Source organism: Electrophorus electricus, chromosome 14, assembly GCF_041902795.1.
Source record: "Electrophorus electricus isolate QZ-2024a chromosome 14, ASM4190279v1, whole genome shotgun sequence".
Taxonomy (NCBI): Eukaryota; Metazoa; Chordata; class Actinopteri; order Gymnotiformes; family Gymnotidae; genus Electrophorus; species Electrophorus electricus.
In genome coordinates this window covers 27,005,001-27,017,500 of record NC_137510.1, presented here as the reverse complement: position 1 = coordinate 27,017,500, position 12,500 = coordinate 27,005,001, and the positions used below count along the sequence as shown (strand labels likewise).

Here is a 12,500-nt window from a genome sequence, read left to right as displayed (position 1 = left end):
CTGTTATAGTACTACAGTAATACAGCACAGAGGATCACAGTGGATCTGTCCATTATGGATCATTTATAAACCAATAAGAGCTGTATTAGCATGAGGTGCCACTGATCTGTGTTAATATGATTGTAACCACTCCTAATTATTATGTGTGTGTGTGTGTGTGTGTGTGTGTGTGTGTGTGTTTATTCAGGGAGTGTTACAGTGAGTCCTTACAGTGACAATCCTCAAGTGCTCCCACCAGACCTTATCCACCTGCAGACATACACACACAAAGGTAACATGCACACACATGCACACGTGCGCACACTCACACACACACACACACATACACACACACACACATGCACACACACATACACACGCACACTCACACACACACACACATGCACACACACATACACACGCACACTCACACACACATACACACACACACGCACACACACATACACGCACACTCACACACACGCACACACATACACACACACACACACACACACATCATTTACAGTCATTTATACTGTATTTGCTGACTTTAACTGCCTGTCTGCTGTACTGAGGAGGTGAGAAAAGCTTCAACATTCACCATTAACTCTGAACTTCACCATTCACTCTGAACTTTACCATTCACTCTGAACTTCACCATTTACTCTTAACTTTACCATTCACTCTGAACTTCACCATTCACTCTGAACTTTACCATTCACTCTGAACTTCACCATTTACTCTTAACTTTACCATTCACTCTGAACTTCACCATTCACTCTGAACTTTACCATTCACTCTGAACTTCACCATTTACTCTTAACTTTACCATTCACTCTGAACTTCACCATTCACTCTTAACTTTACTATTCACTCTGAACTTCACCATTTACTCTTAACTTTACCATTCACTCTGAATTTCACCATTTACTCTTAACTTTACAATTAACTCTGAACTGTATCATTCACTCTTCGCTTTTTTAACTTTTATGATTCACTCTTAGCTCATGTAGTTTCCAACCAAGCAGGAGTCCAGATCCTGTCTGTCTTACAGTGTTAAAGACTCTGATGTCCATAAAATGTTGTTATCTTGTTGTCACTGGCAGCAATTTCAAATTTCAAGCCATCATTATATTAGAAGCACAACAACACAAATGCAACTGTTTTTTTAATGAGACCATAACAAGCATATGAATGTGAGGCTCGATAATCTTGGTCGTCTCTGAGCCTGCGCTGAAAGAGATTGGTTTTCAGGATGAGTAGATCTGGTTGAACAGGGCCGAGATACAGTGAGTGTTCGCCACAGCACGAAGTCTGCAGGATGTCAGAGTTCAGTCTGACCAAGCCAGTGGAGGGAAATTTCAAATTACATACATATGCAAATTCATCATCTTTACCAGAGGCTGTTCCACCCCTGCAGTGACCGCCCCCTCAGCAACACACAGCTTTCGTGAGCCACCATGCATGACTTTGAAGTTCAAAGTAGTTCAGTTATGTGAGGATCTGACTCACACTGCATGTCTGTGAAGAGAGACTGTAAAATGAATTCTGCTCATTCTAAGGATTAATGCTTTCTTCTAATCTATGACTATGTAATAAGAAATAATAAAAAGAAAACCACACAGAAAACAAACCTAAGGCATAAATACAGTTTTTTAATTATACTGTAATTAATTTTATTATTCAGTATTAGTTTTCCAAATTTACAATGAATTGTGTCCATGTGTATTAGGTAAAAGTTTTTGTGTTTATGTTTATGTATGAATACCTAATTAAAAATATACAAAAATTGCTAAGTGAAAAATTGTTAGCCCAGCCTAATGCAGCAACAGAAATATACTGAGCTTTAATACTATAGTAAATATACAGAGATTTAATACTATAAACATAAATGAATAATTAAATAATTATGAGAATTGTCTGAACTCCTTTAACTACATTTTTCAGCTTAAATAAACAAAAAATTAAATCTAAAATGAAAATTGTAATTGTAAATGAAAAATGAAAATCAAATCAAATCAAATCAAAATTTCTTTCTATAGCATTTATTACAACAGATGCCATCACAAAGCAGCTTTACCAATGTCCAAGTCCAAGCCCCCAGTGAGTAAGCCAAGGGCGACAGTGGTGAGGAGAAACTCCCTAGAGCTTGAGGAAGAACCTTGAGAGGAACCAAGACTCAAAGGGGGGGTATCCGCCTCAGCGTGCCAAAAGACCCCACAATAATAACAATTTAAAGAGAAAAATAAACCCATCCCGCAAGAGAATGTTCATTAAGGGCGACGTAGAGTAATTGTCTGGGGTGGAGGTGTGGTGGGCTATAGCAGGGGACATCAGGGGAGGTGGGAGGAGCCATGGCAGCTGGGACAGGCTGAGACTCTGTAACGTCATGCCATCATGAGTAGGTGCACCTCAGCAGAAAGAGAGCCTAGATTAGGCATGTCCAGGTATGAGGGTGTGTAAATTAGGGAACTATAAAAAGCAATGATGGACTCCAGCAGATCTAACTATGGCAGCACAGCTAAAAGGAAAGAGCCGGAAGGAAACACAGGCATGAGGGCACCCTGGAACATCAGCAATCTGACACTCTCTGTCAACAAACCTGAGTGACAAAACAGAGGTAAAGTGGCAGCATCATAACATCCCAGGTTACCAGAACTCTGTACATATTGGTTTTCAGCCTAGCCTTAAATATTGAAACTGTGTCTAAATCTCAAACATTTACAGGAAGGTTATTCCATAGTGTTGGAGCATTTACAGGAAAAGGCTTTGCCCCCTGTGGTAGATTTTCTAATTATTGGCACTAGACAGAAGTGATGTGATCAAAGTTTTTAGTTTTAGTAAGAACTCAGGGTAGCTGAGTATCATCAGCATAGCAATGGAAACTAGCATAGGGTTTACATATACTGTCACCTAGAGGTAGCATATACAACGAAAAAAATCAGAGACCCTAGAACAGCTCCTTGTGGGACACCATAGCTAGCCTTTTTTATGCTAGAAAGTCTCCATTTATGTTGACAAACTGGTAGTGACTGGCTAGATAAAGTTGAAACCAGGAAAGGGCTACTCCCCTAATCCCAGCATCTTTCGAGTCTGTCAAATAAAATATTGTGATCTTTAATGTCAAAATATTGAACTCAGATCAAGTGATATAATCACAGAAGCCAACAACAACAGGTCATTAACTACTTTAATCAGGGCTGCCTCTGTACTATGATTAGGCCTAAACCCTGACTGAAAGACTTCATGTATCTAGTTCTGATTCAGATATGAACTTAGCTGCTGAGCTACAGCTTTTTCTAGGATGTTGGAAATAAATGGAAGGTTTGAGATCAGCCTGTAGTCTGACATGGGTCAAGGTTAGATTTTTTGATAAATGGTCTGATTACTGCTAATTTGAATGATTTAGGAACATAGACAATGTTCAAGGAGCAGTTTATTAAATTTAGTAAAGGTTCAATTACTTCAGGTAAGATTTCCTTAAGAAAGTGTGTGCAGTGACTCTAGTAAGCAAGTGGAGGATTTTGAGCGTGAGATCAGAGATGCTCTTGGATCTGTGTAAAGGATTCTAGAGTTGTTGTTGGCTTGGTTGTTCTAATCTCAAAGCAGCTGCCTGATGTCATGTTAATACTATTAATGTTACCTCTAATGTGCTTAATTTTCTCATTAAATAAATGTATGAACGCATTACTACTGTGTGATGATGTAATCTGAGCATTGGCGTTAAATGTGCAATTGTACTAAAAAGAAATCCTGGATTATTTTTGTTCTATTAGGGTCAAGAGATAAGATGTTCCAGTGGTAATAAGTGCTTTTCTATACTTGAGAATGCATCTCAGTAATGTATCTCCCTATTGTATCTCATGACTGTATCTTAGTACCCAGAAGAAACTATTTCTGGCAGAAAGTGAAAACTGTGGTAACTCTGGGTCATAATTTCTGCTGTATTGTTTTTTTCAGATGAGCTCTGTACTGAACAAGATGACTGCAGGTTGGAGTGTGATGGCATTACCATGACAACAATGACCATGTCCCAGATAGACAGCCACTCAGCTGCCCGGGAGATGTGTGGAGCGATGTCTGTCCTCCACTCAGAGCCACAGGAAGATGAGTGGCCTGGATCCTAACCAATCATAGGGAGATGATTGGCCTGGATCCTAACCAATCACAGCCTCTCCTCTTTTCATTCTCATAACTGTCAAACAACCATAATGTTCATATGAAGTCATAATTTCGAGACCTTCTTTCTTCAGTCATTTCAGTTCCCACTTAGTTTAATACATTTGTTTTGTAAAGAAGCTCCCTACTTTACACCCTTATACTTCTATACTTTCAAACAGAATTTGGGATTTTATGACACAGATAAGCTTGCATTCCAAGTAAAGATGAACTCAATTAGCCTTCTCTAGAAAGGCTGAGCAGGACCAAGGAAGACTGACTAACTAGATCTTTCAGGCTTTCACAAGCTCCTCAGTGTCCACCAGCATGTGGGGAGACACTGTGTTCCGGTGTACACTTCTTTTATCTCTTATGAATGCATGTAAATGTGTAGATGCGACTAAATTGACAGGAAAGTGCAAAATAAAAGCGTAAGATGAGACACGTGGCGAACACGGCCAAACAACTTACAACAGATACACCTTTAAGTGTGAGGTGAGAAGTGATGAGCTCTTTAATTGGGGTGGTGTTTACGACCAGTTACAGCAAGTCAAGATGTAAATGATAAAAAAAAAAAAATACAGGAGAATAGGGGAACAATTCAGTTCACTTTCATTTATATAGCACTTTTAGAACATACATCGTCTCAAAGGATCTTTACATGAACAAAGTCTACAGCCCTTTATGAGTAGTTAATATCTGTAAGTAGTGAATAATTTGCACTCTGGTGGTAAAAAGAGGAATTTTCAACAAATGAAATAAAATGTGTTTGAAGGATAAAGCTTACATTGCTCTGAGGTGCTTTTTGTTAGAGCTACTGTTAGTGGTATCTAATGGCATCAGAAAAAGATTAATTTGATTAAATCAAAAATTAGAACAAAAAACAATCCTTAATTTACTCAAACCCCTTCATGTGAGATGACAAGATGCAAAGAAAAATTACTTAAGTCACAAGGCATCCTCTGCAAATGGACACTTGCATATTTTCTAACTAAAGGCCTAAATGTGGGATATTGTGACAAAACTGCTATTACTCATATTTCATTAACACAGTGCCTCAAACCCCAAACCCCACAGCCTGCTTCAAGAACCAAAATTCATATTAACCAAAGAAGCAAAGCACAGCTGGAATATCAGCCAGCTGGTTTTACCATTAAACACATGCGCAGGCATGCAGCACCCTCCTTGTCCATTTTACTTTGAATTACAACCTTTAATTCTCCACACAACTACTCATTGACTGAAAGGGGCAGTTGTAAAAGTGATTTTTTTTTTTTTACTAAGGGATGTTTTCTTCTGCTGGAGTCTGTGGTTAAACACGGCCCTCTGCTGTTTAGTGTCAGAACTGCAACTTTCATGTCTCTTCCCAAATCCAGACCAGCGCTCACCACACAGTTCTGTTGTCATTCCCAGGCTCTCACTCAGCTTTCTTAAAGATCTGCTTGGCCACCACATCACCTACCCGCAACTCCTAGCGAGAGAGAGAGACAGAGAGAGAGAGAGAGAGAGAGAGAGAGAGAGAGAGAGAGACATAGGAGACACAAGAGAGAATGAGAACGAGAGAGAAAGAGAGAAGGGAAAAGGATACAAGAGGATTTAGGGGCAGAACAAAAAGCATTTTGTTTTTGGTGACCAAAGAATCAAAACTCTACACTATCTTTGCCCCCCTGCCCCTCTACACCCCACTCTGTCCCCCCCTACACACGCCCCCTCTCTATGTCCTGTCCTGCCCCTCTACACGCCCCTTGCCCCTCTACACGCCCCACACCCCTCTACACATCCCACACCCCTCTACACATCCCACACCCCTCTACACATCCCTCCACCCCTCTACACACATCCCTCCACCCCTCTACACACATCCCTCCACCCCTCTACACACATCCCACACCCCTCTACACGCCCCCTGCCCCTCTACACATCCCACGCCCCTCTACACACATCCCTCCACCCCTCTACACACATCCCTCCACCCCTCTACACACATCCCACACCCCTCTACACATCCCACGCCCCTCTACACACATCCCTCCACCCCTCTACACACATCCCACACCCCTCTACACGCCCCCTGCCCCTCTACACATCCCACGCCCCTCTACACACATCCCTCCACCCCTCTACACACATCCCTCCACCCCTCTACACACATCCCACACCCCTCTACACATCCCACGCCCCTCTACACACATCCCTCCACCCCTCTACACACATCCCACACCCCTCTACACGCCCCCTGCCCCTCTACACATCCCACGCCCCTCTACACACATCCCTCCACCCCTCTACACACATCCCTCCACCCCTCTACACACATCCCACACCCCTCTACACATCCCACGCCCCTCTACACACATCCCTCCACCCCTCTACACACATCCCTCCACCCCTCTACACACATCCCACACCCCTCTACACGCCCCCTGCCCCTCTACACATCCCACACCCCTCTACACATCCCTCCACCCCTCTACACACATCCCTCCACCCCTCTACACACATCCCTCCACCCCTCTACACACATCCCACACCCCTCTACACGCCCCCTGCCCCTCTACACATCCCACGCCCCTCTACACACATCCCTCCACCCCTCTACACACCCCACACCCCTCTACACACCCCCCTGCCCTTCTACACACCCCCTCCGTATGTCCTGGCCTGCACCTCTACACAATTATCTGCATCAAGTGTAAAAGAGAATGGATTGGGGTAAACACGACCAGCAGACTTTTTTGTATTCAAGTGTTAAAGAACGTCCTTTGTCCAGAATGAAGTAATGGAAATAAAGGGCTGACTTCTGCCCTAGACACAGATCATCTAGTATATTGTGACTTGATACTAATTTAGGACTTTGGCATACAGTACTCATTAAAACCTTTTACATGTTCAGTATTTACAATTCGTTGCCCATGGAGATAACAGGATAATGGGATGCATGATCATGACTTGATAGTTTCCAGAAATATTTTAAGTTTTTCATTTCATTGGTTGTACATCTATTTCTCAAAGTGTGAGGTGCCAGCCAATCTGCTGTCAGTGTCCAGTAAAAGACAGCCAATCAACTCTCAGTTTCCAATAAAAGCCAGTCAATCTGCTGTTAGGGTTGTTGTTTCAGCTTTTGCCCAGGGCAGATTTCTTTCATGAATAAGTTCAGGCAGTCCATCTGGGGACTAATTACAGTCCATCTGGGGACTAATGACAGTCCTGACCCCTCTGAAACCCTACCTGGTGCTTGTTTATAGTCTCCTTCAACAGTCCTACAATTGTTTCCCCAGTGACATAAAAATATCATGTAGAAACCCTCAAGTGTTAAAATGTTCAACCCTAACCCTTTCTTATAATATGGGGTTTGTGATGGAGACTATCACTTAGGAAGGATGAACAGGTTCTCTGGCTCTTTGGCCTGGTAGTCAGGGTTCACGTTTACCTCCTGTCAGTCTTGGGTTTGAGTCCTGGGTAGTGTGGCAGCCTACAGTACAGGTTGTGATTATGGCACTTTACATTTTCTAATAGTTGCTACAGCACAATGGTCAATAACATCGTTAGGGTTAGGGTCACTAACCACTAGGGTTTGGTTTAGGGTCACTAACCACTAGTTTGATTTAGGGTCACTAACCACTAGTTTGGTTTAGGGTCACTAACCACTAGAGTACTCACCCTGTCTGAGCAATCTGGTGACTACAAGAATAGACACTGGAGCTGCATCACTAACCAAACCACACAACATGCACTTTTACGTGCCACTGGGAGATCACTTTACACCCACAGCCTCTCCAGGTGGAGCATGGAGCACGGCGCAGGAGGTGGAGCTGTGTAAGTGTTTACCAGGTGGAACGGGGAGCACGGCGCAGGAGGTGGAGCTGTGTAAGTGTTTACCAGGTGGAGCAGGGAGCACGGCGCAGGAGGTGGAGCTGTGTAAGTGTTTACCAGGTGGAACAGGGAGCACGGCGCAGGAGGTGGAGCTGTGTAAGTGTTTACCAGGTGGAGCAGGGAGCACGGCGCAGGAGGTGGAGCTGTGTAAGTGTTTACCAGGTGGAACAGGGAACACGGCGCAGGAGGTGGAGCTGTGTAAGTGTTTACCAGGTGGAGCAGGGAGCACGGCGCAGGAGGTGGAGCTGTGTAAGTGTTTACCAGGTGGAACAGGGAGCACGGCGCAGGAGGTGGAGCTGTGTAAGTGTTTACCAGGTGGAACAGGGAGCACGGCGCAGGAGGTGGAGCTGTGTAAGTGTTTACCAGGTGGAGCAGGGAGCACGGCGCAGGAGGTGGAGCTGTGTAAGTGTTTACCAGGTGGAACAGGGAGCACGGCGCAGGAGGTGGAGCTGTGTAAGTGTTTACCAGGTGGAACAGGGAGCACGGCGCAGGAGGTGGAGCTGTGTAAGTGTTTACCAGGTGGAGCAGGGAGCACGGCGCAGGAGGTGGAGCTGTGTAAGTGTTTACCAGGTGGAGCAGGGAGCACGGCGCAGGAGGTGGAGCTGTGTAAGTGTTTACCAGGTGGAGCAGGGAGCACGGCGCAGGAGGTGGAGCTGTGTAAGTGTTTACCAGGTGGAGCAGGGAGCACGGCGCAGGAGGTGGAGCTGTGTAAGTGTTTACCAGGTGGAGCAGGGAGCACGGCGCAGGAGGTGGAGCTGTGTAAGTGTTTACCAGGTGGAACAGGGAGCACGGCGCAGGAGGTGGAGCTGTGTAAGTGTTTACCAGGTGGAGCAGGGAGCACGGCGCAGGAGGTGGAGCTGTGTAAGTGTTTACCAGGTGGAGCAGGGAGCACGGCGCAGGAGGTGGAGCTGTGTAAGTGTTTACCAGGTGGAGCAGGGAGCACGGCGCAGGAGGTGGAGCTGTGTAAGTGTTTACCAGGTGGAGCAGGTTTCCTTCCAGCCAGTGAGTCCAGCCTCTTCCCTCTTTCTCTCCTCGCTGCACACACACCAACTTATCACCCTCCCAGTCTACTGTCGTCTAGAGTACAAAACACCACAACCCATCACACACAAACACAACTACATACATCACACACAAACACAACTATATAAATATAAACTATATACACACACACAAATATAAGTATATACATCACACACAAACATTCACATCAGTCTCCACACATCACACACCCTCACCCACATTATTCACATCAGACACACTCTCCCGCAGATAACATACACACAATCATTCACATTACACACTCTAGATCCACATTAACATCTCATTTCACTCACATAACCAATCACACACACACACACACACACACACACAATCACCCAATCACCCCATCACTCATGCACAATCATATAAAAACACTTATTTCACTTATTCCATTCCCCACAGAGACAAAGGTTCAGGCATTAAAAACACTCAAATTACTGGTTGGACACAATATCTAATTGTGATTTTCACTACACATTCACTCTCACACACACACACACCTGGCACTTTCTCCCATCAACAGGTCCTAGGTCTTCAGTAAATTCCTTTCCCAGTATGAAGTCCATATCAAAGTTTTTGAAGGTGGTGATGGTCTTAATGGTCATGTGACCTGTGCTGAGCTCATGTTCAATGAGTTTGCTGGGTTTCAGCAAGCTCACAACCTTCCTCAGAGCAAAGTTAATGTCTAAAGAGAGAAGCAGAGGGCATTACGATTTAGCGAACATCTAGACATCATCATAACAATAAGAGTGACAGTTGTAAATTAGTCAGTAACTGGCAGTTGGAGAACAACATAGGTAGGTACTCTTATCCACAAATGACCAGGATGCAGGATTTCAGTCCAACCAAACAGCAGGTCTCCGAACCGACCAAGCAAACAAACAGCAGGACTCCCAAACCGACCAACCAACCAAACAACAGGACTCCTGAACCGAACAAGCAAACGGCAGGACTCCCGAACCGACCAAGCAAACGGCAGGACTCCTGAACCGACCAACCAAACAGGAGGACTCCTGAACCGACCAACCAAACAGGAGGACTCCTGAACCGACCAACCAAACAGGAGGACTCCTGAACCAACCAACCATCCAAACAGTAGGACTCCCAAACCGACCAACCAAACAGCAGGACTACCGAACCAACCAACCAAACAGCAGGACTCCCGAACAAACCAACCAATCAGTAGGACTCCCGAACAAACCAACCAATCAGGAGGACTCCCGAACCGACCAACCAAACAGGAGGACTCCCGAACCGACCAACCAAGCAAACAGCAGGACTCCCAAACCGACCAACCAACCAAACAACAGGACTCCTGAACCGAACAAGCAAACGGCAGGACTCCCGAACCGACCAAGCAAACGGCAGGACTCCTGAACCGACCAACCAAACAGGAGGACTCCTGAACCGACCAACCAAACAGGAGGACTCCTGAACCGACCAACCAAACAGGAGGACTCCTGAACCAACCAACCAACCGAACAGTAGGACTCCCAAACCAACCAACCAAACAGCAGGACTACCGAACCAACCAACCAAACAGCAGGACTCCCGAACAAACCAACCAATCAGTAGGACTCCCGAACAAACCAACCAATCAGGAGGACTCCCGAACCGACCAACCAACTGTTCGAACACTGCAGCCAGCTGTAGCCCGTGAGCCACATCGGTGTGAATAAATAAACGTAAAAACTCCACATGCCCAGACATGAAAAGGCGATTTCATATTTCATGTTAATGCTCATGTCTGCAGATATTTATGATGCTTTAAAAATTTTTTATTTAAGATGAAATATGGAAGCTATTGAATGATATGCCCGTCTGTATAAAGTCGCGAGAACTGCTAAACCCTGTTGGGTAAGTAATCTCAGCAGTACTGTGACCAGCCCAAATTATTACGGATTCCACTGAGTTTTTATTCGTGTTTTTGAGTCTGGACGTCCTCTCCAGTGGCAACACCAGGGTGGGACACCTGAACCGACCAAGCAAACAGCAGGACTCCCAAACCGACCAACCAACCAAACAGCAGGACTCCCGAACCGACCAAGCAAACGGCAGGACTCCCGAACCGATCAAGCAAACGGCAGGACTCCCGAACCGACCAATCAAACAGGAGGACTCCTGAACCAACCAACCAACCGAACAGCAGGACTCCCGAACCGACCAACCAAACAGTAGGACTACCGAACCGACCAACCAAACAGCAGGACTCCCGAACAAACCAACCAATCAGTAGGACTCCTGAACAAACCAACCAATCAGGAGGACTCCTGAACCGACCAACCAAACAGCAGGACTCACGAACAGACCAACCAATCAGGAGGACTCCCGAACCGACCAACCAAACTGGAGGACTCCCGAACCGACCAACCAAACTGGAGGATTCCCGAACCGACCAACCAAACAGCAGGACTTCTGAACCAACCAACCAAACAGGAGGACTCCCGAACCAACCAAGCAAACAGCAGGACTCCCGAACCGACCAGCCAAACAGAAGGACTCCCGAACCGACCAACCAACTGTTCAACACTGCAGCCAGCTGTAGCCCGTGAGCCACATCGGTGTGAATAAATAAACGTAAAAACTCCACACGCCCAGACATGAAAAAGCGATTTCATATTTCATGTTAATGCTCATGTCTGCGGATATTTATGATGTTTTAAAATTGTTTTATTTAAGATGAAATATGGAAGTTATTGGATGATATGCCCGTCTGTATAAAGTCGCGAGAACTGCTAAACCCTGTTGTGTAAGTAATCTCAGCAGTACCGTGACCAGCCCAAATTATTACGGATTCCACTGAGTTTTTATTCGTGTTTTTGAGTCTAGACGTCCTCTCCAGTGGCAACACCAGGGTGGGAATGTGAGCTCCACGGCTGAGACAGACACAAAGGACCAGAGTATCGCATTGTAACTGCTGCGGAAGGCGGTTTCATGCAAAAGACCGGAGTTTGTGAAAGTCACGCTAACTGCAATAAAACCAAATAAAAAACACATGAAAATAAAACATGGACTTACCTAAACCAGCAAGGTACGCCTCAAAATTCTCCTGGGACACCATGTGATAGAGCCCGGAGTAGTTTGGCTTATCCATGTTCTCACAGCAATCCGATGAACAGATTTCCAGCCTGTTGGCGGCCTGCCTTTCCGTGATTTTTCCTCGTAGCTTTACCCACCGTGGGTAACACGGACACGGTATAACAGCGTGGACAGAAAAACTCCGCCTGGGTCCCGTGAATCGATTCGCTTTGATCTGGTGCTCAAAGCTCAAAGTTCCCTGTCCGCTCACACGAGGGAATGCCGCGAGCCCATTAACCCCTCCACGCCTGCTCCAACACTGCTTCTAACTCTGAATAGCCTCGTCCTTTCATTTGTACCTCGTGCGTTCCCGTGGTCACTTAAATCTCACGCATCCGTCACGTACCCCGTTTCCTTCCGAGTGAGGC

General features: G+C 45.4%; 2 protein-coding genes across 5 annotated transcripts in view; one reads left to right on the top strand and one right to left on the bottom strand.

The window, feature by feature from the left end:
* Positions 1 to 4,923, top strand: part of LOC113574787 (tumor necrosis factor receptor superfamily member 5) — a 9,366-nt gene extending 4,443 nt beyond the window's left edge. Inside the window, exons 7-8 of one of the 3 annotated variants that reach the window (XM_027005938.3) lie at positions 188 to 271; positions 3,940 to 4,923. In XM_027005938.3, the coding sequence (XP_026861739.1) occupies positions 188 to 271; positions 3,940 to 4,106 (251 nt within the window). In that variant the 3' untranslated portion in view covers positions 4,107 to 4,923. Of the gene's footprint in view, positions 1 to 187; positions 884 to 1,379; positions 2,921 to 3,939 lie in introns of those variants that run through there. The other 2 variants (XM_081695686.1, XM_081695684.1) reach the window with 2 other exon arrangements.
* The window catches only part of rbp5 (retinol binding protein 1a, cellular), a 7,925-nt gene continuing 45 nt past the window's right edge, over positions 4,621 to 12,500 (bottom strand). Inside the window, exons 1-4 of one of the 2 annotated variants that reach the window (XM_081695687.1) lie at positions 12,073 to 12,500; positions 9,555 to 9,739; positions 8,935 to 9,087; positions 4,621 to 5,608 (exon numbers count right to left, since the gene is read on the bottom strand). The exon at positions 12,073 to 12,500 is cut by the window's right edge and continues 45 nt beyond it. In XM_081695687.1, the coding sequence (XP_081551813.1) occupies positions 5,555 to 5,608; positions 8,935 to 9,087; positions 9,555 to 9,739; positions 12,073 to 12,148 (468 nt within the window). In that variant the 5' untranslated portion in view covers positions 12,149 to 12,500 and the 3' untranslated portion in view covers positions 4,621 to 5,554. The remainder of the gene's footprint in view (positions 5,609 to 8,934; positions 9,088 to 9,554; positions 9,740 to 12,072) is intronic. The other variant, XM_027005940.3, reaches the window with a different exon arrangement.